This window comes from Haliotis cracherodii, unplaced genomic scaffold, assembly GCF_022045235.1.
Source record: "Haliotis cracherodii isolate W230 unplaced genomic scaffold, xgHalCrac1.p SCAF_11, whole genome shotgun sequence".
Classification (NCBI taxonomy): domain Eukaryota; kingdom Metazoa; phylum Mollusca; class Gastropoda; order Lepetellida; family Haliotidae; genus Haliotis; species Haliotis cracherodii.
In genome coordinates, this window is record NW_027266266.1 from 1,226,944 (window position 1) to 1,250,427 (window position 23,484).

At 44.6% G+C, this 23,484-nt stretch overlaps 1 protein-coding gene across 1 annotated transcript; it reads right to left on the reverse strand.

Annotated features, from left to right (window-relative positions):
* Positions 1 to 1,041: 1,041 nt before the first annotated feature.
* LOC139455190 (glutathione hydrolase 1 proenzyme-like) lies at positions 1,042 to 23,323 on the reverse strand. Its single transcript, XM_071236741.1, has 13 exons — positions 23,237 to 23,323; positions 17,953 to 18,000; positions 14,535 to 14,765; positions 11,560 to 11,685; positions 10,811 to 10,914; positions 9,625 to 9,814; positions 8,451 to 8,611; positions 7,070 to 7,219; positions 6,607 to 6,743; positions 6,154 to 6,341; positions 4,008 to 4,251; positions 3,480 to 3,593; positions 1,042 to 2,878 (listed from the first exon to the last, which is right to left on the reverse strand). The coding sequence occupies exons 2-13, from the start codon at positions 17,997 to 17,999 to the stop codon at positions 2,735 to 2,737; spliced, it is 1,836 nt and encodes a 611-aa protein (XP_071092842.1). The 5' UTR covers position 18,000; positions 23,237 to 23,323; the 3' UTR covers positions 1,042 to 2,734.
* Positions 23,324 to 23,484: the final 161 nt, after the last annotated feature.

The window sequence follows — 23,484 nt, forward strand, 5'->3', positions numbered from 1 at the left end:
GACGGGGCGTGTGGCCATACAATGACGGGGCACGTGGCAATACAATGACGGGGCATGTGGCCATACAATGACGGGGCGCGTGGCCATACAATGACGGGTAGCGTGGCCATACTATGACGGGGAGTGCGGCCATACAATGACCGGGCGTGCGGCCGCACAATGACGGGGCATGTGGCCATACAATGACGGGGCGTGCGGCCGCACAATGACGGGGCATGTGGCCATACAATGACGGGGCGCGTGGCCATACAATGACGGGTAGCGTGGCCATACTATGACGGGGAGTGCGGCCGTACAATGACAGGGCGAGTGGTCGTACAATAACGGGGAGTGTGGCCGTACAATGACAGGGCGTGCGGCCGTACAATGACGGGGCGTGCGGCCGTACAATGACAGGGCGTGCGGCCGTTCAATGACGGGGCGTGCGGCCGTACAATGACTGGGCGTGCGGCCGTTCAATGACGGGGCGTGCGGCCGTACAATGACTGGGCGTGCGGCCGTTCAATGACGGGGCGTGCGGCCGTACAATGACTGGGCGTGCGGCCGTTCAATGACGGGGCGTGCGGCCATACAATGACTGGGCGTGCGGCCGTACAATAACGGGGCGTGCGGCCGTACAATGACGGGGCGTGTGGCCATACAATGACTGGGCGTGCGGCCGTACAATGACTGGGCGTGCGGCCGTACAATGACTGGGCGTGCGGCCGTACAATGACTGGGCGTCTGACCGTACAATGACTGGGCCCGTGGCCATACAATGACCGGGCGTGCGGCCGTACAAACGGGGCGTGTGGCCATACTATGACGGGGCGTGCGGCCATACAATGACTGGGCGTGTGGCCGTACAATGACTGGGCGTGCGGCCGTACAATGACGGTGAGTGCGGCGGTACATTGTCGGGAAGTGCGGCCGTACTCCAACCACAACCCGCACACACAACACAACGCGACACTTCATCAATTTATTATTTAATATCCGTAAAAAAGATGTACAAAGAAAACAAACATGGAAATATTCTAAAAATGAACCATGACATAAAAGGATAACCATGTAAAATCTTGACGTTCCAGTGATGTTACAAAACACCAGCTGGTGAAGTGCCTCTCTATTTGTATCACTTTGTTTAAGGGATGTGTAAATATATGTAGTCAACAGGTTACTTCACACGCGACAGGGAGATAACAGGGCGATGTATTCCACTTCCAGCCAGCGGGCCCGGAAACCAAGCAAAACAACTGGTTTTACTGTGTAGTATAATGGTGTGATAGAAGACTCTGGTCACAGAGACATGACCTAGTCTCAGAGACATGACCTCGTCTCATGCTACACCAAGGACGCTCATAATGGACGCAACTTATTCGCACACCCGTGACCACTCGTGTGTTTCCGGGGAAAACCATGTTGTGCGACGAAGGAATTGTCATATTTTTCACATATTTTTCAGATAAACTTTTGTATAATTGTTTTTCTGGCCATTGGTCTAATAGTGAATAGATAGTGAGTCTGACTGTCTGACTGTCTGTCTGTCTGTTTGTCTGTCAGTAGACCTTACATTGCTGTTTGCTTAACCGGTTTTTAGACAAGATTACATCTTCGTCCTGATACACTTGTAATCAATCGTTGAACTATAATTCTGCTCCCTACTCTGTGAATACACGATGCGAACGTAAAATATAAATTTGCACCGTTTACTAAAATATCTAAAAATGGAATAATCCGATGAAAAATAGAATTGGTTTAAATGAGCAATTGTATCCCTCATTTTTCCATGGTAACACATGTTACCATAGTAACATGTGTAAACTGACCCTCGTGTGAATGATAACACGTGTAAACTGTATCCCCGACATTCCCATTGTAACAGGTGTAAACTATATCCCCGATGTTCCCATGGTAACAGGTGTGAGCTTTATCCCCGATGTTCCCATGGTAACAGGTGTGAACTTTATCCCCGATGTTCCCATGGTAACAGGTGTGAACTTTATCCCCGATGTTCCCATGGTAACAGGTGTAAACTATATCCCCGACATTCCCATGGTAACAGGTGTAAACTATATCCCCGACATTCCCATGGTAACACGTGTAAACTATATCCCCGATGTTCCCATGGTAACACGTGTAAACTGTGTACCACACATTTTCATGATTACATATGTAAACTGTATCGCCCATGTTCACGTAAGATTTACTGCGTATACATACCGATCAATAAGTATATGCACCGATCAATAAGTATATGCACCGATCAATAAGTATGTGCACCGATCAATGTGTATACGTACCGATCAATAAGTATATGCACCGATCAATTTGTATACATACCGATCAATAAGTAAATGCACCGATCAATGTTTATACGTACCGATCAATAAGTATATGCACCGATTAATGTGTATACGTACCGATCAATAAGTATATGCACCGATCAATGTGTATACATACCGATCTATGTGCATAAGTATCCATCAAACTGTATACTTGCGGATCTGATCGCTGTGAATCCGTATCGATCTATGTGTATATGTACCGATCTATGCGTATATGTACCGATCACAGCCTACACGTACAGATCGATAAGTATACATACCCACCTATGTGTATATTTATTGCTACACAGACTACAGTACGACTGTGGAGCATGTCGGCAATGTGGTTAACCCACTCTGGTATTCTGATGTTAAATGATTCTGTGACAATGTATTGGAATGCGGTAGGACGGTTAATAATGACGTCATCAATATCCATCTGGTGCCCCGAACTTCCGGATGTCGCTGGCGGCGTGGAGCATGCCTCCCGTCACGTGAATCGCATCGACAACTGACGACGGATTATCGAGGGTCAAGTTGTGACCTTTGGCCTTTAATCCATCCAAAATTTCCTGCGAATGAAAACCCAAACAAAACAATTAAAATAAAGGAAATTTTAACTTTGGCCTACTAAGACCTGAAACACTTGAATAGAGTATCCTGGACCCGCTTGGGTTGAACGATTCTTAGGTGATACCGTGAACAAACAGGTACATAGGTCGCATATAGGACGAGTTCCAACCTTGTCCTGGTACAGGTGCACCAAGGCAATCATGTTATCAATGGACGGCTTTCAGTTAACCATTTTGGCCACCAAATTCTCACTTGTGTATTTGGGGCGGTCGGGTAACCTAGTGGTTAAAGCGTTCGCTCGTCCAAAGGGTACAGTGTGTGAAGCCCATTTCTGGTGTCACCCGCCGTGATACTACTAGACTATTGCTAAAAGCGGCGTAAAACCATACTCACTCACTAACTTGTGTATCTAGACCATCAGTGACGTGGACATCGTGACGACCTGCGACGTTGTATACTACCTACCGGTGTCCTACATTGCGTTTGTTTGTTTGTTTTTTACTCCACAGTCAGCAATATTCCAGCTATATCACAGATGTGGTCTGGATCAGGCAGTCAGGCCTCTTACGTCTGCATGTTAGGGCTCCTGTCAGACAGTACCTGGGGAAATCCCTTCTCCACACTGAGGGTCTTCGGCAGCAGCTGGTGGTGGAGCCGCTTGCTGTCTATAGCGGCCCCGACAGGCAGCCCAAGGCGGAGGGTGTACAGGCTCACCTGGAGGAGGAACCCGGCATGTGAAACATGTCGAAGTAGAGTCTCTTTCGCGGTTTAATTGCGAGCTAATATCTGGTGGACAACGACGATGAACGAATAGTGATGATCATCGCAATAACGATGTGTATTTCATGATGATGATGATGATGATGATGATGATGAAAAGAATTTGAATTATGAAGATGGTGATGAATAATAACATTTTTTATGATGACTTAATGTTAAAGATGACGAATTCAGCTATGGACATGCAGCTCGAATAATTACCAGTGACTGTTTTGAATATTTACGCCGGTACAAGATATATTACAAGATGAAGTGCAACAATGGGGTTTATAATAACCTCAGTAACTACAGTCATCTCCTATCTGCCAAGGTAACAGATATATTAAGAGCGTTCTCTCATCATCTTACCAGCATAGTGGAGGTTGTGATCTTTGTGCCTCCCGCCGCCCCGACTGCCAGCACAACTTCTCCGGTGTTGTTGTCGATGACGATGCTTGGACACATCGACGACAGGGGGCGTTTTCTAGGTTCGATAAAATTAGCGGGGGATGCGGACACGCCGAAGTAGTTGACCTCCCCAGGTGTGGAGAAGTCGTCCATCTCGTTGTTGTAGGCGATGCCTGTGGTGCTACCGCGAACCTTGGAGCCGAAACTGACAACACAGAAACAGCAGACGACGTCACAAAGCCGCCACCACACATAGTTCATGCTCGCTTATCCGGACATCCCTCTCAGTGAAATCGCCCGGATTAACACATATCCGGATTATCAAATTATGAGAACGTTTGACCATTGTGTAATTAAAGAGTCCGGTATACACAGATTCCGCTTACGGCTGATATACATGGTTAAACATTAGCGTTGACCGAATATATATATTCTTGAAAGATTTTAAACGAGGCGGTTGAAAAAACACTTTTTATCACACTATAATGCCAAGGGTATAGCAGTTCAACCTTTCGAGATCCACTCTTGTGATATAGACACTATACTGACTAGGTAAAGTGATATAGACACTATACTGACTAGGTAAAGTAAAATAGACACTATAGTGACCAGGTGAAGTGATATAGACACTAAACTGACTAGGTGAAGTGATATAGACACTACATTGACTAGGTGAAGTGATATACACACTATACTGACTAGGTGAAGTGATATAGACACTATACTGACTAGGTGAAGTGATATAGACACTATACTGACTAGGTGAAGTGATATAGACACTATACTGACTAGGTGAAGTGATATACACACTATACTGACTAGGTGAAGTGATATAGACACTATACTGACTAGGTGAAGTGATATAGACACTACATTGACTAGGTGAAGTGATATAGACACTATACTGACTAGGTGAAGTGATATAGACACTATACTGACTAGGTGAAGTGATATAGACACTATACCGACTAGGTGAAGTGATGTAGACACTATACTGACTAGGTGAAGTGATATAGACACTACACTGACTAGGTGAAGTGATATAGACACTATACTGACTAGGTGAAGTGATATAGACACTATACTGACTAGGTGATGTGATATAGACACTTTACTGACTAGGTGAAGTGATATGGACACTATACTGACCAGGTGAAGTGGTATAGACACTAAACTGACAAGGTGAAGTGATAAAGACACTATACTGACTAGGTGAAGTGATATAGACACTACACTGACTAGGTGAAGTGATATAGACACTATACTGACTAGGTGAAGTGATATGGACACTATACTGACTAGGTGAAGTGATATAGACACTATACGGATTAGGTCAAGTGATATAGACACTTTACTGACTAGCTGAAGTGACAGAAACTATACTGACTAGGTCAAGTGATATAGACACTATACGGATTAGGTAAAGTGATATAGACACTATACTGACTAGGTGAAGTGATATAGACTCTATACTGACTAGGTGATGTGATATAGACACTATACTGACTAGGTGAAGTGATATAGACACTATACTGACTAGGTGAAGTGATATAGACACTATACCGACTAGGTGAAGTGATATAGACTCTATACTGACTAGGTGATGTGATATAGACTCTATACTGACTAGGTGATGTGATATAGACACTATACTGACTAGGTGAAGTGATATAGACTCTATACTGACTAGGTGATGTGATATAGACTCTATACTGTCTAGGTGATGTGATATAGACACTATACTAACTAGGTGATGTGATATAGACACTATACTGACTAGGTGATGTGATATAGACACTATACTGACTAGGTGATGTGATATAGACACTATACTGACTAGGTGATGTGATATAGACACTATACTGACTAGGTGATGTGATATAGACACTATACTAACTAGGTGATGTGATATAGACTCTATACTGACTAGGTGAAGTGATATAGACACTATACTGACTAGGTGAAGTGATATAGACACTATACTGACTAGGTGATGTGATATAGACACTATACTAACTAGGTGATGTGATATAGACACTATACTAACTAGGTGATGTGATATAGACACTATACTGACTAGGTGAAGTGATATAGACACTATACTGACTAGGTGTTGATGGTAGATGTTATAGCAACGGCGTTGCCCTGAGCGTCAATGATGGAAGTGTGTGTCGTCCCCGTCTTGACGCTGTCGTAGAAGGTGGGGCCGTAGAAGTCGGTGTCCTCCGTGCGGAAGTCGTTTATTTTGGCCCGAATGGAATCGGCGTAGTCGCGGGATGTCATGTTCTGTATGAGCTGAGTACGGAGATAATCATAGTGTTAAAAACAGGCGATGTGATGCCACACTCCTACACAGACACGTCCGTCACATCTGCCCTATATATTTTTAATATATTCCAAGTCGTGGTTTGTATTTCCATTTTCCAACCCTACATTTAATATCGTAGATAAAAAATACTGCATTAGATAAATGATGTTAGTGTTGATAATGCTATTATCTGCAGAAACTGTTGTCGATGTCTTGCTTTGTGTAGGTTATCTGTCGGACATGACCTCTCACCTCTGCCACGTCGACAAAGTCCTCGTCCCCCAGATCCGTCCTCTTGGCGTAGGCAAATTTCATGGCTTCCACGATCCGGTGATACGTCAATACGCTCTTCTCATTTGTCGACAGACTGTCGGGCGTGAAGTCGTAACCTAGCAACAAGACAATGCATGATGAATGTGAATCATAAGATAAGCAACAAAATCCGTTCTAACTCTTCATTAATCGACACAATCCACGTATTTGTTTAAGAAGTTTAACCTGACAAGTCTAACACCAGCAGTGGGGATTCCGACTACTCGGTCGGGTGGTCAGACTATGCAATTGCATGGCATCGTGCCCCGATGGCGTAGATCGTTGCTCATTCTGTTAGTCACCTGTTTGCCTGGTCCAGACTCGACTATTTACAGGTTGTCGTGATATAAACTCTAGAATAATAATGCCTGTGGCGTTGAAATGAAGTTCACGGACTACTTACCGTCAAGGATATTCATGATGTATTCATACACAGCCCCACTGCCGGGGGGCGGGACAGAGTACAGGGTCAGGTTGTCTCTCAAGGTCACCGACAACGGCGTCCTCCAGGTGGCGTTGTATTGGTTCAGATCCTCCCGGGAGATTATTCCGCCTGTGGTTCAGACAGTTCAGATCAAGAATACTTCATTCTACCATTGTGCCCGTGATGAGATCAGTCGAGGTTCAGTGCAGGTCAATGCAACATATCATAATAGTGAGTGAGTGAATATGGTTTCACGCCGCTGTTAGCAATATTCCAGCAATATCACCCGAAATGGGCTTCACACATTCACACATTGCACATGTGTGCAATCGAACCCGGGCCTTCGGCATTACGAGCGAACGCTTTAACAACCAGGCTACCTCACCGATCACATGTCATGATAGATTAGGTTTGTACCGCTAACGGGCGGTCGGGTAGCCTAGTGGTTAAAGCGTTCGCTCATCACGCCGAAGACCCGGGTTCGATTCTCGACATGGGTACAATGTGTGAAGCCCATTTCTGGTGTCCCCCGCCGTGATATTGCTGGAATATTGCTAAAAGCGGCGTAAAACCATACTCACTCACTCACTTAATACTCACAACGTTCATATCAATTTCTTACACCAATATTATTGAAAACTAAATACAACCAATAACGTTAACGTTCCACTTATGTTGGATGTTATGGATAGTGTCAGATCAGACCATATATAAATATGCAAATAAGGTCACGTGTCAGGTACTACTTTTACGCTCCATACATCGGTATAATGCGTTTCACGAGGTGTGGGAGTTTCATCGCGGCTTTCAATTAATTGTCAGGATATGATAACTGAGGCAGTTGAAAGGCTGTAGATTGTAATGGTGTGCCAGTTCTGTGTTTCATGAGAAGAGAGTGCAGTTTCGTGATACATTTATGAGCTTACATGCCGCCAGTACTGGACGAATAACGCTTGTCAAGCTGTTGTGATGAAGTTTGGTTTTTGATGATTCGAATTATTGCAAATCGTCATCCCTGGCCGAAACACTGGCAGCACTACTGCTGAATCACTGATGATGATCCTATAGCAACTGGGTTTGTGGGTGAAGTGGTCGTGACCTGTTTGTATATAGTACGGGTGGTGGGGTAGCCTAGTGGTTAAAGCGTTCGCTCGTCACGCCGAAGACCCGGGGTCGATTCCCAACATGGGTACAATGTGTGAAGCCCATTTCTGGTGTCATCCGCCGTGACATTGATGGAATATTGCTAAAAGCGGAGTAAAACTCACTCACTCACTCAATCAATTTATTTAGTATTTCGTTTCATATGTTTATATTGCTGTTGTGTGTTTTGTATGGTTTATGTTGCTACTAGTCTCACCATATTGCCGAGTTTCGTTGACGATGATGTCAGTAAGTGAGCCATTATAGAACGCAGATTGTCCCCCCTCAGCGATGGTGTTGAGAGTGTCTGCCAACAGGGGGAGCTTCACCTTCTCACCGACCTTGACAGGTTCCCCCGTAGTTGCGTCGAAATACATCCTGAATATACAAAAATGTGTTTTCACGTTTCACTTTCACTTTCAAATCAGAGTGAGCCAATCCATGTGGATGGGTGACCTAACGCTACATGAGCCCTAAATGCGGATCGGATGTCAAGTTGCACGTCATGTCAGTCACTGGTGTGGACGCACCAGACTCGAACATTTAATGGCCGCCGTGATACATAGAGGATATAGAAGATGTCTCCTTTGCCCCCGTCACGAGATGAGACAAACATCATATTTCAGCAGACACATGGAATATCCTATTTATTCCCTAATTTTTGTGCAGTTGTCTACCGGAAAATTAAATTATTTCATAACAAATGCAAAAGCTTGAAACCTAAATTCTCCCTACAAGACACACAGGGACGGTTACCTATCCATTGTATTTGCGACTTAAAAAAGTAGTTTCGTGTTTGCAAAATCTTAAAAAATATAAACAAAAGTATCCAAAAGTATTTAGGGTCACGAAAATTCTTTATCATACATTGATATATGATTATATACAAAGTCATATTTTGGCAAAAATATTCTTGAAAACTAGGAGACCGCTGTTGGAAGCGAAGGAAACCGCACTGAGCCTCGTTTGACGAGTTAAATGAGAAATTGACAGTTTATACAGAAACATCACTGTTCTCAACTTCAGAAAACTCCGTCTTTCACACTGAAGTATATAATAAAGCTGCAATATTCAAAACCGGGGCAAAAAAAATGAACGTCCACTCACTGTTATTTTACGTGCCGTCTCATCTAGTACTTATGTACCTGTGGGAGGAAGGTCTCGAGCAGGTCGTGTGTCGGCTCATGGTTGACTTGCGTTTGACTTGAGGTTTTGACAACATCGTGTATCGCTTGGGGTTTGACTTACGTATGGGGGGAGGTCTCGATATGGTCGCGTATCGGTTGGTGGTTGACTTATGTGGGAAAAGGTTCTTGGGAAGGTCATGCATCGGCTAATGTTAATTGGAGAAGTTCTCGACAACATTGTGTATCGGTTGGTGTTTGACTTACGAATGAGAGAAGTTCTTCAGCAGGTCGGGGTACCGGTTGATGGCCACGGACAGCGGCTCGTAGACCGGCACTCCCTCCCGACACAGTTTGATGGCGGGCTGGAAGAGGTCCCTCCATGCAAGCCGCCCGTAACGCTGGTGAGCCTCCCAGTACCCCTTGATCTCTCCGGGGACCGCGATCGCCAGGCCACCTGCGCAGATAACAATGATATAACTACCTCTGAAGCCGACGGCTGGGCAGGTCCAGTTGTTCAAGGTCCCTTAGGCGTCCCGGAAACCTATGACCCTGGGTTAGAACACCAGAATACCATTAGTTGGGATTATATTTTTATCAGCACCACACCCCTGCTCGTGGGTTTCACCAAAGTGGTAAACGTCATAGACCTCACTCTTTTCACTCCTCACAGACTTTCCCCACACACCAAGCGACTATGTTTTCCGTAAAAGGCGACTAACGGGATCGGGGGATCGGGTGATCAGGCTCGCTGACTTGGTCGATGCATGTCATCGTATCCTGATCGATGCTTATGATGTCAATCACTGGATTGTCTGGCCCAGACTTGATTATTTTCCCACCGCCGTCATATAGCTGGAATATTGTTGTGTGCGGCGTTAAACAACAAACAAACAAACAAACAGCACCAAGTGGGCACGCCGTCATTAAACTAAAATATACTGTTTAAACGGCGTTAAACCCAACTCACTCACTAACCATGCATATAGTGGAATCTAAATGACGGTATTGTTATAGAAGTACGGGGCACGCCGTATTTCAATGTACAGACGGGCAAACGGGAGGCCGGGGGTAATTAGCACTGATAGGTGAAGGAATAGCAATGGGCAAACGGGAGGCCGGGGGTAATTAGCACTGATAGGTGAAGGAATAGCAATGGGCAAATGGAAGCCAGCTAGGTAATTAGCACTGACACAGATCAAAGCAATAAGGCGTGATGAAGGAGTAAGCATATACTCCGAAACGTTGTGGTCCTCATAATGAAGAAGTTGACATGCATCAGTTATCTCCCTTATGTGTATCACTTCCAAGCCTGTCAAAGACTTGAGTGTAGAGTTGTTTGCAATTCACCCGTGGTGGCGGCAGTGAAATAAAGTCACTACACCTGTGCTGTCTCGGGATGCTGTAGGTGGCGGAGAAAGCCTAGTAGAACCGAGTGTGGTGCTCAACTCACCCAGGGTGGAGGTCAGGCCGTCGGTCCTGTTGATGTACATGGTCTGGTTGGCCAGAAGTGGCGCCCTCTCGCGGGCATCAAGGACATTAACTGTTTCCGAAGTTCTAAAACAAAAGTTTGAGATCCTTCGTTAATTACGCAATCTATTTAAGAGTAAGTTCTCTTTGTCAGCTCCAAGCTGATGCTGTAGTAACAAAAACTCGACACAACGCATCCATCGTCACCCACCCTCACTGACACCGGCCTGTTGTAGATCGTCATGAAGAACACCCACCCTCACTGACACCCACCTGTTGTAGATCGTCATGAAGAACACCCACCCTCACTGACACCCACCTGTTGTAGATCGTCATGAAGAACACCCACCCTCACTGACACCGGCCTGTTGTAGATCGTCATGAAGAACACCCACCCTCACTGACACCGGCCTGTTGTAGATCGTCATGAAGAACACCCACCCTCACTGACACCGGCCTGTTGTAGATCGTCATGAAGAACACCCACCCTCACAGACACCCACCTGTTGTAGATCGTCATGAAGAACACCCACCCTCACTGACACCGGCCTGTTGTAGATCGTCATGAAGAACACCCACCCTCACTGACACCGGCCTGTTGTAGATCGTCATGAAGAACATCACACTCACAGACAACCACCTGTTGTAGATCGTCATGAAGAACACCCACAATCACAGACACCCACCTGTTGTAGATCGTCATGAAGAACACCCACCCTCACTGACACCCACCTGTTGTAGATCGTCATGAAGAACCCCCCTCCTATCCCGGCGCTGTGGCGGTGTACCAGTCCTGTACACAGCATGGAGGCGATAGCGGCGTCTACAGCCGACCCGCCCTTGCGCGCCATGATGTCTCTGGAAGGAAAGGGAGACACATTGAATCAGGTTTCGCCTCTATCAAGTATGAGGTGTGGAAGATTGAGTGAATGAGTACGGCTTTAGGCCGCTTTAAGCAATATTCCAGCAATATCACGGCGGGGGATACCATGAATGGGCTTCACACATTGTACTCATGTGGGGAATCGAACCCGGACCTTCGGCGCGCTGAGCGAACCACAAGCCCACCGCCCCAGGTGTGGAGGATATAGGCAGGAAGGACAAAACTGGTTCTGAGCCTTTCAAGCAGTTCACGCACGTATTTTGTTTATTTATTTTTGTTTGGTTGGTTGTTGTAAAGCGTCGCACTCTGCAATATTCCAGTTATATGACGGCGGTCTCTAAATAATTGAATGAATAACGTCATATGCAAAAAGGTGACGTCACAAACAAATTCCTCATTTGCATGTTCCAGATCAGCTGTGATATTTGGTAATTCAAAGAGATATAAGTAAATTGTCCTTGGGTTCATTGAAATTCCTGCATTATGATTAGTTGAATTGTTCACGTGTTATTGCATTCATTTCCCAATGAATGTAAAAATATTAAGTCACGCCCACCGAAGCGGACTACTTTTATTACAACTGAATGTCGGGGAATCCAATATTACCGTCGAGGGAATTCACTCTCTGCTCACGTGTATCGTCATGCACAGGACATTTAGCGAAATTCATGCATATTCATTGTCATACAACCCCTTGGGGCCGAAGGCCGAGAAGGAAAGAAATAGCAAACATGCAGGCTCGTCGACTGTTTTTTCCCGCTCGCCTGGGTTCCACAACTATCATGTCTTCGGGTTTTATTTAATTTTCTAACCAGCATATTTTCCAACTGTGTCTTCCCGTTCTCAGGGAATAAATGTTCGAATCTGGCGGCAACTGACCATGCCATTTGAAACAACCGCCTTCTGCCGGACATATTTGGTCCGGTTCGTTACAGTCTGACTGCTGCAGTTCTTCTCGCCTCTTGACAGGTCCAATGAACTTTGTTTTGATTCTACTCTCCCTTGATTGGCTATTGACGTTGTAGGCGTGTTAATATATGTGCATATATCAAACAATACCCTGATTCATGTCACGCCACAGTATGTATTCCTATACCTGGAATATTTATCAATCTCGTCAATTTTGACTGCTTTGATACAAACAACTGTTATTGGTTAAACTGTTGTATGTTTTGTTTGCCGAATTTAATTATAAGCATTGACTGGTTTTATTTCCGGTTCATTGACGTATAAATCGAAAAACCTATGCGCAAACTTTTGTAAGAATCATTATGATTCATACAGTGTGCACATCGGTTTTTCGATTCGTACCCCAATGAACCGAAAACAATACACATATTTTGTAATTTGAAGTTTACACGATATACGGTTTTTCCATTGGCGGAGAGGTCGGTCACATGACCGCGAAATTGTCGTTCATCTGAACGGCACAATTTGACGTTCAAACGTTTTTCATGAGACCTTGTTCTTGAAATGACGAAAACACTGACGGACTACTTCCACATTCCTGGGGAAACCCTTGGGAATTCCCTAGCACGTAAACATACATAAGCATTCTTTCTGATCATTTAGAACCTTTAATCTTGGTCTCAGCGTTTCAGTATACATTGAGAAACGCCAGAGAGCTTGACTGCATGATTGGTCACGAATTTCTTCGCTACAGCCCATCCTAATGAACTAACGACGAAAGGCACATCCAAACCATCGTAGTATCGACTCGATCCGTGTCTAGGCTGACAGTGACCGTCTCCAGCAATCTATGAATTTATTTTGGTGTCTGTTTGACGCATCTTTAATCACCTTTCAATGATCGGCCAGTTGATCTTTAATGACTAACACATGTAACTGCCACAGGCTCATAGACAGCTTCGGATATCTCTTGCGTCACGTTTATCGTGTCGCCCATTTTGACGTCTTGTACTTGAAGAAAATGTATTACGACGCGGTGTCATTATGACTTACTGAGGTAGTTCTTCTGAGACCTTTCTCATCTAATGCTGATATGATTTGAACACATGTGTTGCGCAAGATGTTTCTGAAGAGCAAGTTATGTATCCATACGCTCATGTCACCTCTCTTTTTAAGGAACCATTTTATTCCGCGGTATAGCTGGTTGATGTATGGCTGTCAGTGTAAACATGAAGTCACACGTACTAAATAAAATTGTGTTTAGATCTTGGCCTACATCCTTTAAGGTAAGAAATTGTTATAAAATAATTATAAGAATTGACCTTCACTTTGTGTCAGTTCATTGGCGTATGAACCTTCATAGAGTGAGGGCCAAACATTGCCGCAAGCTCCGACGTTCATACAGTTTTGGCCCTCACTCTATGAAGGTTCATACGCCAATGAACTGACACAAAGTGAAGGTGAGTTCTTGAGTGAAAATGCCCTGTAACAACGTAAAGGAGATGCATAAGTGAATCGTCTGACTTGGAGAAAGGTAATGCAGGAAAAATAGATAGGCATGGAATATCAACAATGTTCATAAATATAAGCTGGAGACTGGATCAGTTTGCGTCCCATTCAGACACATTCCAGCATTATATCCCGGCTAGACACATCAAGAATGGATTTAAAACATTGAACCCATGTGAAAAAAAGAACCTGAAACCGAACGACAGCTCCACTGCCCCACCGTGGTTGGAAGATCGCCACAACTTAAGCAACAGATCCTAGGCCGCTCCTCGTCCTTGCAAACGGAGCTGTTATGCCACTCTTTGTATTTGGTACTTAGGGTTCATTTTGTTGCATTATTTGAGAATCGCAACTGAGTTGCTAAATAGATTATCTACCAACTGTGTTTGTGACGAGTGCTACTTACATTCCTATCTCTGAACATATTTTGGAGTCCGATGCAACTGAAGCGTATCTGTATGTCCCAGTTGCTGAATGTGCCTCCTCTACTGACGGTGTCGAGGTAGTTGCTGTCACCGTCACTTCTTCCTGTTCGGTGTTCAGCGATCTCAAGCCCAAACCCAGACCAAGGGCGAGGCCAAGCGCCACCAGCACCGCGCCAGCTAGGATGGCGTATATCAAGGGCCTCGATGCAGCCCTGGAAGAAAAAATAATAATTATGTCATGTTCCTTGAAAAGCAACCTCGCTACTCGGCACTCATCCTCTCAGCCTACATTTGCGACCAACCCTTGGGACCGACCCTTGGGACCAACCTTTGCAACCAGCCCTTTCAACCAACCCTTGCAACCAACCCTTGGGACCAACCCTTGGGACCCACCCTTGGGACCCACCCTTGTGACCAACCATTGCAACCAGCCCTTTCAACCAGCCCTTGCAACCAACCCTTGGGGCCAACCCTTGGGACCCACCCTTGTGCCCAACCCTTGGGACCAACCCTTGGGACCCATCCTTGCAACCAGCCCTCGCGACCACTAACCCTTGCAACCCATATTCTCTGAAACGATGCCACAAACAAGTTCTTCGACACAAACAACTTATTATTTTCACATCAACCCTGCTAATTAGGGTGACAGCCGTTTCCAGCATATATGGTGTGTTATAGCAGATTTAACTAGCTCAACAGTAGTTCGGTAGGGTAGCCCAGTGGCTGAAGTGTTCTCTCGTCATGCCGTAGGGTCGGGTTCGATTCCTGACAAGGGTACAGTATTTACTCACTCATTCATTCTAAACAGCATCAGAAAACATTCAAGAAGACATTGTGAACACGATACGTGTCACACCAGATCAAAGCTAATACTGGACAACCATCATTGCCTAGGTAAACCGGGACAAATACATTCATACAATATGCAAACATGACAAGTCCCCCCTCAGACTTATGTGGGTCAAATATGTCTGTGTCAAAGAGGACATGTTTGACCTGGGTCAGATATACCTCTTCCCGTCGTCTCGGCTACCACTTCACCTACAACACCCGGGTGTGTCGGGCTCATCATACGATGTAGTGTTGACACAACTAGTTTATCTACCCCGTGAATAAACAGTTCGTATTTTGATCCAGTACACTTATACCTGACCGTAAGTAGTGTGACACTGACTGGCGACGCTCACGCATACGATGTCGGACATGTGGCATTGGGTTGAGGGTTGTTTTGTTGTTCTCTTCATCATTGGGGGCTGATGTGTTTTTTTCTTCATCGCAATATATATATATATACATTTCGATAACATGTAAATCTTTACCTTAAGTCACACATACGACTTTTGGGAGCGTCATTAACCTGTAACCTTGGACAATATAGAAGGAGGGGCGGTCGGGTAGCCTAGTGGTTAAAGCGTTCGCTCGTCACGCCGAAGACCCGGGTTCGATTCCCGACATGGGTACAATGTTTGAAACCGATTTCTGGTGTCCCCCGCCGTGATATTGCTGGAATATTGCTAAAAGCGACGTAAAACCACGTTCACTTACTCATAGGTGTTTATCAAATTACTAGATGCAAGTATATATACTTGTAGATTTGCATCAGAGAAGGGATAAAATACAAGTTGATCATAAATCAAATGACAAAAAAAGAATATTTACAGAAAACGGCATTATGTCATTCACACTGTAGCAACATATACTACTTAAAACAAGTAAAGGAACACCCACAGTGATAAGACTGTGTATTGCAATACAATCAGCCGTGACTGTTTAACCATAGTCATATGCAAGAATTGGGTGTTCTTTAACTTCTGTTGAATAGTATATATTCTGATTTTAACCTGATTTATTTTAGAGTATTGCCATGATCTGCCACGCTCTGACGACGTGAGGGTGCCATAAAACACCTAATTTTGGCCATAAATCAATCAATTAGATTTCGCAGAAATCCGTGGATTGTTGTAGAATCTCTGCGTCTGTACAGTTATTATGTTAAAGTGATTACTGAGAAGATTTCAACATACCTTACATAGGAATAATAACAAAAATCTCAGCTCTCACATTTGAAGAAACAATACCACCACAATTCATTACTGTTGTTTTATGTATGTACTTTTTATCGTATAGAAACACATGACACATGACACCCCTACAGTGACCAAGAGGAGATATTGCTTATATACATATCGCTTTCACGTCTTGTGTAATCGCTTTCACGTCTCGTGTAATCGCTTTCTCGTCTCGTGTAATCGCTTTCTCGTCTCGTGTAATCGCTTTCTCGATTCGTGTAATCGCTTTCTCGTCTCGTGTAATCGCTTTCTCGACTCGTGTAATCGCTTTCTCGTCTCGTGTTATCGTCAATATCCAAAGAAAACGACACCGAGATCGTCTCATTACATTAATTGCACGACGCAATAGATTCACACCATCTCCCGTTATCAATAGTGAATTCCGTACAATAACAGGAAGGCGAATTTCAACATCTACCGTTAAAACCCGGATCTATGCCCTCCGCCGGAAAGCAAGGCGTTCTGTGAAGAGTGTGACCCGAACAGCCTACCATAGGCGGCAAAGATTTGGGTGGGCAAGGCAACACCAGGGACAAGCTATGCGCTAGTAGCGTTACACCAAGTTCACATGCGAATCCACAGGGGCTTGTGACCCAAAATATAGCAGCTACAAGATAAAGGTCACACCCAGTGTCAGTGTTCTATATATACTATTCTTTTATAAAGTACACTGACATTGGGTGTAACCAAGTCTTGTAGCTGCTATTTTTGCGTCACAAGCCCCTGTGGACGAATCAAGGTTTTACCTCCGATTCACAGATGGCAGAAAACGTTGTTGGCGACGTAGCGGAATGGGGGTGGTAGTGTCATGGTGTGGGGCGGTATGACATATGACAAAACAAATATGTTCAAAACAACCTTAGCGCTACGACTGTCGTAAATCTATGTGAAGGTATGGGAGTTACGATCACCTGAGCGCTAAGATCGCTTTGTACAACGGCACCCTGGTTAGGTTATCGAGAATGGAAATTTGACTGGCCAGCGATATGTTATTCCATTCGCTAGAATTATCGCCAAAAGTTTAAACTGCAAGATGACAATACCAGACCATTCGTTGAGATGTACATTAAAAATACCGTGGCTTTGTATCTGAACGCAACGTCTAATCACAATGTCACATTATGCATGAACAGCACGTGTGACACGTGCACACAGAAGCCGAAGTGTGTCCGCCTGTAGGGGAACCCCCAATCACGTATGCAACTGAGCTGAGGAACGCACGCTTAACAATCCCTTCGAGACATTATTTTATACCAAAAAAACATGCACTATGGAGAATATTATAAAAAATTATATATGTGTAACAAAAAACATAAATGTATCCACTCACTTCTTGTGTTCTTCTCCTTTCTCGAAGTCGTGATTGTGACTCCCCATTCTGAAAAGAAAGGACCAGTTTATTATCAGAACGTGATTCGAATATGACAGGCACTGCTCGCATATCCGGCATGTCGCTATTACCAGGGGGAGCATATAGGTCACTCCATGACGCAGCAAGAATATCATATAACATATGGCCTCTCCCTGCTGGAACATCTTACTCAGCATGGGATGTGGTGTGTTGAATGCGACATCCGTCTGTCTCTGCAGTCGGACCTGTCGCTGCCGGGGGTAACCATGAGCCTTGATCATTGAGGGGCCGTAGGTGTACAGGTTTGTCGAGTTGAAAGTGGTATATCATTGAAGGGACCTAGATACAATGATGTAACGATTTTTTTTTTAACAGTCGGAAACATAATTCTTTTTTTCAAGACTGTTCTGGGACAAATTATATTTTTATATAAATTATTATTATATATTATATTATTATATAAAATCCTACCCTCAGAATATCAAATGGTTGGTCCCCTAGCGCTAGACAGGGAACATAATCATAATATATGAGATAGCTGCACGATAAATCACAAAGAACAATGAAGAACGAAACGTTTTTATTTCACGATAGAACATGTTTGTATCATGACGTCATTTCTGGAGATTCGAACATGCGCTCACAACTTGATGACGTCGTATATATGACGACGTTATTTTTGAGAGGGAAGTGTCTAGTGAGAGATGTAGTTGGGCAGCGCAGATAAAAGCGATGGACAAACGATCGCATGTAACAACGGGAGAGATCTGGCAATCGGCATTGGGAGAAATGATACAGATAATTGACGTGAGGATTGTGAGAATATGCTGGAAATACCCACTTGTGCATAAAATGGACTTGTCCGTCATTGCCGAGGATGGATTCTATTGAGGGAGTCATCATTATTTAAATATGGTTAAATATTGTCAATGCTGGTACAATTTATCGCCATCCTTAAAGAGGCTGAACATAATGTTGATAAACGACTCGTGGTCGTTGTTTATCGTACAATAAAACACTGCAGGGATAACACACCACTCGGTACATCACTGATGCAATATAACGTCTGTCTGGAGTAGTCACGTGGGCACCCGGGTCAAGGACACCCCTGTACTGATGTAATATAACGTCTGTCTGGAGTAGTCACGTGGGCAGGCGGGTCAAGGACACCCCTGTACTGATGTAATATAACGTCTGTCTGGAGTAGTCACGTGGGCAGCCGGGTCAAGGACACCCCTGTACTGATGTAATATAACGTCTGTCTGGAGTAGTCACGTGGGCAGCCGGGTCAAGGACACCCCTGTACTGATATACTATAACGTCTGTCTGGAGTAGTCACGTGGGCAGGCGGGTCAAGGACACCCCTGTACTGATGTAATATAACGTCTATCTGGAGTAGTCACGTGGGCAGCCGGGTCACAGTTATTCCCGAACCGCCTGGCGAGAGAAGAATGTGGCTACGTTGATGAAATAGCTCCTTAATGGATCTGGAGGTCTGGCTGACCGTGCATCGCGGTTTATAATATTTGGATTTATTTCATGGGCGTTTCTTACAGGTGGGTGAGTGAGTGAGTGAGTGAGTGAGTGAGTGAGTGAGTGAGTGAGTTGGGGTTTACGCCGCTTTGAGCAGCATTCCCGTTACATCATGACGTCATTTCTAATGTCTGGATGACAAAGTCGGCACGTTATGGACATCAACAACGTCTTTTGTATAGTGTTATAGCGACGTTACCGTAAAGACCGAATACCGTTGTCAACAAGACTGAGTTATGGGACAGAATTATATGTGGTGGACAGAGAACACGTGATGAGGAAGCCAATTAAACAAGATTATGGATACACAGATTGGATTATATCTAAAGACGATAGGGGTTATTGCTTAGTGAGTCCATAGTAGGCGGATGGCATTGAGCTACTTATAGAATGAGGTCACCATTCGATCCCCAAAATAAGGACACCATAACTTTCGTCATGGATCTAGCTCCTTTATGATTTTCTATTTGAACACCAGAAATGGGCTTCACACATTGTACCCATGTGCGGAATCGAACTCGGGTCTTCGGCGTGACGAGCGAACGCTTTAACCACTAGGCTACCCCACCGCCCCTTATCACATGCCACTTGCCTCCAATGAGCCTTTTTTGTCCACTCTATCTGGACAACACGGCGTTAGAAGTAGTGACGCGCGTAGCCTTCATTTCATCTCATAGTGTTCCAGGAGCCCATCCGGCACAAACCCTTGACATACTGACATATTTGTTAGTTTGTTTATTGTTTAACGCCGCACTCAGCAATCTTCCAGTTATATGACGGCGGTCAGTAAATAATCGAGTCTGGACCAGACAATCCAGTGATTGACATAATGAGCATCGATCTACGCAATTGGGATACGATGACATGCATCAAATAAGTCAGCGAGCCTGACGCCTCTTACGACAGGCATAGTCACCTTTTACGACAAGCATAGTTTCCTCTTACGACAAGTATAGTCGCCTCTGACGACAAGCATAATCGCCTCTTGTGCCAAGCATAGTTTCCTCTTACGCCAAGCATAGTCGCCTCTGACGACAAGCATAGTTGCCTCTGACGACAAGTATAGTCGCCTCTTACGACAAACATAGTCGCCTTTGATATACCGAGATGTACATGTACCTGGAGGACTGCTTCTATTGCCACACATGACCGCCTCCGTGGTCTAGTGGTGGAGCGTCCGCCCGGAGAGCGTCATACCAAAAGACGTTGAAAGATTGTACTTGTTATTACCCTGTCTGGCGCTCGGCATTAAGGGGCTAAAACAAGGACGGGTGGGCTCGGAGTCAGTATACTGAGTGGGGTATTCATGTTAAACTGCGGCATGGTATCTCAGTGACCTAGCAGTTCAAATCGGCATCAGTCCGGACTAGTACAAGCAGCCACACACACACGTACATGCACGTCGCTATATAAGTGCAAAAATCTTGGACACGACGTTAAACCCCATTTCACCTCACCTATTGCCACACACGAGCCCGTGGTACCCCCAACCCGTGGTACCCCCAACCCGTGGTACCCCCAACCCGTGGTACCCCCCAACCCTGAAGTGGGATGCGCCTAGTTTCAGTACCAAGTTGAGGACAGCATCAATGTTTTCCTTTGTGGTGGTGGGTCGACCCGAGCCGGGCATGTCCCAAACTCCCACACTGGTAAATACGGCACTGTGTCATAACGATTGTGTTCATTCGCCATTGTTTGTTATGTGGTAGATCGTACGTGTACGGGTGACGGAATAAACCGTTAGACCTCAACATGAGGTTAGGTCGATGATTCGACTTGGTTTTTCTGCAATTCAAAACAAGACGCGAACTGTTTGTAGTATGTTCGTTCGGTACACTTTATATAGTAATCAATATGGCTCCTTGTTTCAATTTGTGTGATTTCAGAAGCCTTGGCTTCGCGAAATCGCGATATCCTGTGTTTTATAAACGTGCACGAAACATTAAACGCATTCCTCGCACATCAAGCTGACACGCCGTGATATAACTTACATTGTTGTTTAAAGCGGCGTTAAATGTTGTATTTGTGTGTACATCTACACTATATTGTCAATGGCTCACTCACTCCAAGTAGCATGAATGTTTCAATAAATAAATATCAAGGGTAAAGAGATGCCATCTATCTGAATTGCTGCCCCTACTAATGCACGGGTCAGTGGTGGAGAACCATGGTCACCTTTGTCCCCGGAGCCCCCCCCCTCCCCCCCCCCCCCCCCCCAGCTAAATCCTTTGTTTCCAGATGCCCTGCAGCTGGTCAGTGCTTTGTCATTAATATCAAAATTCTTTCTTTCTTCTATCTCTGTGACTCGGGGACAAAGGTGACCATGGTTCTCCACTGACCCGTGCATTAGTAGGGGCAGCAATTCAGATAGATGGTATCTCTTTACCCTTGATACATCTCCCCGATAAAGTATGTACAAGAGAGAGAGAGAGAGAGAGAGAGAGAGAGGGGAGGGGGAGAGAGAGGGGAGAGAGAGAGAGAGAGAGAGAGAGAGAGAGAGAGAGAGAGAGAGAGAGAGAGAGAGAGAGAGTTTATCTCCTATGTGTGGTGACGTGTGGTGACACAGTTGGCCAGCATCCTGTGTACTGACCGCCTGCCCATCTATTACGTACAAGTTCCGGTTTCCGCTGAACAACACGGCGAATATTATAATATTAGGATGTTTAAGTAATAGCAGATTTTATAAATTATTTTTCGATTTAAAACCTTTTATTTGTCTCCCAGTACTTTTTATATATTACGTACACCACAAAGAGAGAGAATCAAATATCAAACTAGTCATTAATCAGCCTTGCTTTGCTCTGCCAAGTCGCCCACAGCCTTTCATTGCCCCAATAAATCCATCACTCCACACTCAGCGTTCTGGACGTTTCAAGGACCATTCGCTTTTCAATCGGTGTATATATGTATTCCACGTGATCAAATGACGATATTTCATCAGACCAAAGACGAAAAGACGTCTTTGTTTGGAAAATAGACGTATCTAGTTCTTAAAATCTTATTATGGCTGCGGATGATTATCGGTTTAGCGACGCTTTTGTCAAATTGTTATTATTTGAAGCAGGTTTGTATAGTGACAGGTCAACGGCGATTGTGAACGCCCACAGGGATTAGGACTTATGACCTTCACGCACATGTGGGGACAGTTACAACGGCATTCCCGATGAATTACCGTTGAATAAATCTTGTCCTGAAACATGGCGAGGCACTGCAGCACGTGGCTATTAGAATCTATTTAATATACAGACGTACTTCCAATTAAAAAAATGGTACTAATTATGAACAATATTATTTATTATCTACTTCTATTATGATTTGTTATCATACACATAGCTTTCATTGTCATCATAGTAATAACATAAATTCCCAGGGTAAACTCGAGGTGCAATGCATAGTGTCATAACTGCATGACAGTGTGACAGATGTGTAGCAAGAATGGAAGCAAGCGTGTGGGTAGTATATGAACAATTGCGAGGCAGTGAACTTTGTCGTGCACCTGTAGACATCACAAGTTGTAAAGTCTCCTATTGTTTTCCTGCCTCAAGTCGTGTGCTGTTAATAGGTGACCTTTTCTCACACTTTCAAGTAGCGACGGGTTAATCCTTCCCTTAACGAACTGTCCGGATACAATATGTTTGTCAGGACAGAAAGGAAAGTTTTCAGATGTAACGATTTAATGTAGAGAAACTATTTCTACGCTGAAGTGAATACTTAAGTTTTCAGTACATACCTTCCCCGTCAGCTGTCAAACTTACTGTCGCACCTTGAGGACTCCAAACACCGTCAACTGACACACAACGAGAGAGCACGTACTCGGAGTGTGCCTCGTATAATCTCGTCACAGAATGAGAGCAAACAAGGGTCGTAACCTTTGAGGTCAGATCAGCAGGGCAAGACTTATGGGCGGGGCGGGGCGGGGCGGTGTGTGTGTGTGTGTGTGTGTGTGTGTGTGTGTGTGTGTGTGTGTGTGTGTGTGTG

Excerpts from the sequence above, each read along its gene's own strand:
- LOC139455190 (XM_071236741.1), bottom strand. The coding sequence starts at position 17,999 with ATGGGGAGTCACAATCACGACTTCGAGAAAGGAGAAGAACACAAGAA. Across the intron at positions 11,686-14,534 it reads ATATGTTCAGAGATAGGAAT|AGACATCATGGCGCGCAAGG; the intron begins GTAAGTAGCACT and ends CTTTCCTTCCAG. Across the intron at positions 8,612-9,624 it reads CTGAAGAACTTCTCTCATTC|GATGTATTTCGACGCAACTA; the intron begins GTAAGTCAAACA and ends TTGTATATTCAG.